The 4,778-nt window shown below is 35.4% G+C and overlaps 1 protein-coding gene across 1 annotated transcript in view; it reads left to right on the forward strand.

The window, feature by feature from the left end:
* ANAPC4 (anaphase promoting complex subunit 4) overlaps positions 1-4,778 on the forward strand; it is a 54,442-nt gene that overhangs the window by 4,038 nt on the left and 45,626 nt on the right. The window contains exons 3-9 of the mRNA XM_019526423.1: positions 922-1,054; positions 1,852-1,926; positions 2,070-2,096; positions 2,190-2,234; positions 3,347-3,431; positions 3,693-3,803; positions 4,421-4,504. Coding sequence (XP_019381968.1) covers positions 922-1,054; positions 1,852-1,926; positions 2,070-2,096; positions 2,190-2,234; positions 3,347-3,431; positions 3,693-3,803; positions 4,421-4,504 — 560 coding nt within the window. The remainder of the gene's footprint in view (positions 1-921; positions 1,055-1,851; positions 1,927-2,069; positions 2,097-2,189; positions 2,235-3,346; positions 3,432-3,692; positions 3,804-4,420; positions 4,505-4,778) is intronic.

The following is a 4,778-nucleotide window of genomic DNA, read 5'->3' on the forward strand; positions in this document are numbered from 1 at the left end:
CCCCCCCCCCCCCCCCCCGCTCTGCATCCAGCTGCTGCCACTAAAAGGGGTACACTCCTTCAAAAAGGTTGAAAACCCCTGCATTTAGGGCACAGTCAGTCTCCCTCTTGGATTCTGTCTTTCTGGCCTCATGGATCTTGCATTTTTTGTTGCATCATGGTTCTGTTTTGAAAAAGGAGGTATCCAGTTAAGCTTATGGCCTGGTGGTTGGGCATTCTCTTGGGAGGTGGGAGTTGTGGATGCACCACTACTACCTCTTCCAGGTGCATTTTAGTAATTAAGCAACTTAAGCTTCCTTTTGTGGGGGACCCAGTAAAGCAGAGTGTTCCTACTGGATTAGACCCCTTGGGTGATGTCTACATTGCTGTGCCTTGGTTGTGGGTCGCAATGGAGTTAGTTAGGAGTTAGGTTCCTGTCTGTTCAGGCTGTAGCAGTTCTGGGTATGCTGATCTGCAAATACTTTCAGGCAAAAGGGGAGACAGCTAATGAGATTTAAGCATTGTGAGTGTTAGGTGGCTGCTGAGCAGGGTTTTTTAATTACAGTTCTGTACTTAGGAGAAAGGCAGACTTTAGATGCCTGTTTTATGTGCATATCTTTTTTTTGGAATTAGTTCTTAAGATTACAGACACTGACACAAAATAAATTGGTATAAATTAGCCATTAATAAATTTCATAAAGTACTTCCTAGTTTTTCACTGTTTCAAATATATTGAAATTGAAATTTTGAGCCCGACACACTGAGCCTGCGGGTGGAAGGTAGCAGGTCAGGAATAAGGGGTACTGGCCATTGTTGTTCACAAATGGGTCCCGGTACAGAAAAGGTTGAGAACCACTGTTTTAAAGTGTGTAAGGCTCATTCAAAGTATTAGCATTGAAATTTGCAAATGCAAGTTGTTTAACTTTATACTGTTTTCCTCTAGTTTTAGCTTTTGGTCTTGCTGATACTAAGAGGGTCATCCTATGTGATGTAGAAAAACCTGAAAGCTTGCACTCTTTCTCAGTGGATGCTCCTATTACTTACATGCATTGGATGGAAGTAACTGAAGAAAGCAGGTAGCTCTAAGGAACTCTGCAATTAAATATACATGTATAGTATAATATCACCCTATCAATAATTTATATATAATATAAATTATATTTCTATATAATATAAATTATAGTGGTTAAGCAGGAAAAGTGTAACTTTGTCTTGAAGATCAGTAAGTTTTCTGGGCACATCATAAAAATCTTATAGATTATTTTTAAATATACTTATAAAAATGACATGCTAATTACATTATAATATTTATGTAGTTTTATAAGTTATAAAAAGAAGAGCACCCTTAAAAGGACCTTGTGCATCCATATCTAGGTAATATTACAGATTATTTATGTAGATTTGTGAGTTATTGTTAACTTGCATAATTGCTACCTCTAATTCACTGTCATCTGCTACATCTGTAACCCCCAAAGAGGTTGTAATTAAGACTGGGTTATACTTTGAAGGGTCCTTCTGGATGACTTCAGTGAGCTTTAGGAAAGGAGCAGTTATTTCTTTGATCTGTGGTTGTATAGTACACAGTGGGTTCCTGGTTTATGACTAGGGCATCTCAACAGTACTATAAAAACTAAGTAATAGAAGGTCTGGGGGCAAACCTCTGAATTGGCACATATCAGCTTAACGTTCCTGTTTGGAGAAATGGAAAACTAAGACGACAGATTTTTAAAATTAAGTGGCAAGCTAGCAACATAAATGTGACATCTTGAGTCTAAACATCAATCTGGAATTGGAAAAAAATATGTATTGTGGTTTTCCTTTTTTCACTTTGGAAACAAAGACAAAAAGTTCTTAATCACTTTTTCTTTTTCAGTGTCCTTACCTCATTTTATAATGCTGAGGATGAGTCAAATCTTCTTCTGCCTAAATTACCTGCACTGCCAAAAAAGTAAGTTTTAGATTAACAAGCCTAGAAATCTTCATGTTTCAAGTATCGTCATCTTTTTGTCTCGTCATGTTTAATACTCTGCAGCTGTTATGGAGTAAATGAGCACTCATTTTCTCACATTTTTACTTTGTTCTTTAATTTAGCTATAGCACCACTGCAAAAATCTTCAGGTAAGAACTGATGTTTTTTTCTTTCTCTCTCTATTTTTTTAGGAGGCATATGAATGTCTATAGCTTGTTCTAAACATATTTTTATGCTTTCAGTGAAGAAAAATCAGATGAAATTATGAAACTGCTAGGGGATGTAAGGTAAATATTATTTGAGATCTGTAAAATAGTGGAGTGTTTGGTTAAAAATTACTTTAAATCCATATATTTGGTGATAACCTACAGAAATGGGGAATGTTTCTGTATTGTGTGTTTAAAAATAATGAAAAGAAGTCAAATCTTTGCTTTTTTATTAAAGGATTCTGTGAGGCTCATGAAGTGGGAACTTTGTTCACCTTAGCTTGGAAGGAGTTGAATCTCCTTCAGTTTTCTTTTTTTTGAGTTAAAAATATGATAAGCTAAACCAGAAAGCATTACCTTCTGGCCAAACTGTGAGTGCATCTATCTACATTCTGCACTCCCTTGTGGCAGCAGAGCCCCAAACTAAATGTAAAGATGCATATAAAGCTATAACAGCTAATTCTACATTACTGTCGAATGTTACAGTTACTTAAAATACTACATCAGGATTTCTTTATTTTAGGTACTATAATAATATGAGACAACCCTAAGCCCCAAAGACTTTACAATTGTAAACAGGCAGACAAGATTAGGGAGGAAATGGGCACAGGGAGATGAAATAAGTTGCCCAAGATATCACAGTGAGTAGCATCAGGATGTGAAGAACATGCAAGCCTATTCAGTCTCAGTCCAAGGATCTAGTCCCTGGATGATTTTCTTTTCCAGTGCTGTTAACATTGGTGGCTGTCCTTGGATGCTATATTTAATTTAAATTTTCATTGTTTTTGTATTTGAACTAAGCAGTGCCGCTTGACTACCACAGAATAGCAGTTAGTTTAAAATTAGCTGAATAAAAGAGTAGTTTTAAAAGAATAAATATGTTACAGTCTGCTTTTAAGAAAATGGATTGATAATTATTCTGTTTGCATATAAAATAGCTAATATTTAGTGACATTAGAGTTAGTAACTTTGTATCTTCTAATTTCTGTTTAAACAGTGTTTTAAAGTTACCTCTGAACTTTTTTTGTAATGACAGCTACATACAAAAATCAATATTCTTAACGTGAGCTGTACTTTTAAGTGTGACATTTTGGAAAAAGGTATTCAAATGCAGTGGAAACTAACTATTGCCTTACAGGCTTTTCTTTTTGGTTAATTGGACTGATTGATTTAGATATTTTACGTATTACTAGGCTTAATGCCCTCGTCCTTGGTGGAAACTCTGCTTTTATTGAGGTTTACGCTTATGGGATGTTCAAGATTGCAACAGTAACAGGGGTATGTTTTACTTTCATTTCTTAAAATACCACAAATTATGAGTGAATTTAAACATTGCTTTGGAATTCAACTTTGTGTGCAATAGATCCTCTGTTAAACATAGCTGAAGTGTTAAGGTTGCAAAGTTTATTGCTGTTTATTGCTGATATAGTGAATTTGCTATTCTGACAGAAATTTTTCTGTTGATGCTAGTGCACTGTATGTACTTACCCACTGAGAAGATATGTAATATTTCATCATCTTAAACTTGGACTTTTTCAGGTGACAGGTTCTTGTCGGGGGTTGTGTTTGTCTAGTGATTTGAAATCACTATCAGTCATTGCAGAGATGCAAAATTCCTCGGATGGTACTTTGGAGATGATGTATTTTCAGGTAAATAAAATACAGACTGAAAACACAAAAGTGACTTTTGAAACTTTCTTTTTAAAATACTTCTTATTTTTTCACTAGTATCGGACAATTCTAGTGTGCATACCTGTTTCTAACTTGCCATAACTATACATTATTTTATTTCCAGGTTCTGTAATGTTCATCTTTTTAGTTTTTAGGTTCTTCCTGGTTACTTAAATTCTGATTGTTGTAACTGGGATGGTATTTAAAGCTAGGTGGTGTCTGAGAAATTACACTAGATATACTATTATAGGAACTCAGGTTGCTAATTTGATGTTACGATATTTATGATATACTTTATGATGTACTTTAATGATAGTACATAAAAACTTGATATCTCTCTCATATGTTGTCTCTCAGTCGTAATGTATTAAAAAAACTGGTCACAAATTTTCCAGACGATACATGAATGTTGGCATAGGTATATTAAAACACGTTGAATTATTGAATGTTCTAAGGTTAGGTGAGAGAGAAATTAATGTAAAATTGTCAATTCTTTGTGAAGTTTCTTTTTTTTTCTTTGATGCACATGATCCAGGTTTATCATTACAGAGAAGAGAAAAACATCTATCTAACAACAATTGTCTTTCATGATATAGCTGGATACCAGTCTACTGTCAACCTATTTACCTGAAGTAACTCGAATGGCCAGAAAATTTACTCATATTTCTACTCTGCTACAGGTAAAGTTTTGTTGTGACTACTTTTTAATACTACCGTTCTTGCAGGTTTGGTAATATAAAGCACTCTTCTGATAAGAGACATAAGGGGATTCTAAGTTAATACAGAGCACTGATTTATAGTTTCATAGTTTCTAGGGTCGGAAGGGACCTGAGCAGATCATCTAGTCCGACCCCCTGCCATAGCAGGAAGAGCACTGGGGTCAAATGACCCCAGTAAGGTGGTCATCCAACCTCCTCTTAAAAACCCCCAGGGTGGGAGCCTGCACCACCTCAC

This window comes from Gavialis gangeticus, unplaced genomic scaffold (assembly GCF_001723915.1).
Source record: "Gavialis gangeticus isolate Ggan-Ray unplaced genomic scaffold, GavGan_comp1, whole genome shotgun sequence".
Taxonomy (NCBI): domain Eukaryota; kingdom Metazoa; phylum Chordata; order Crocodylia; family Gavialidae; genus Gavialis; species Gavialis gangeticus.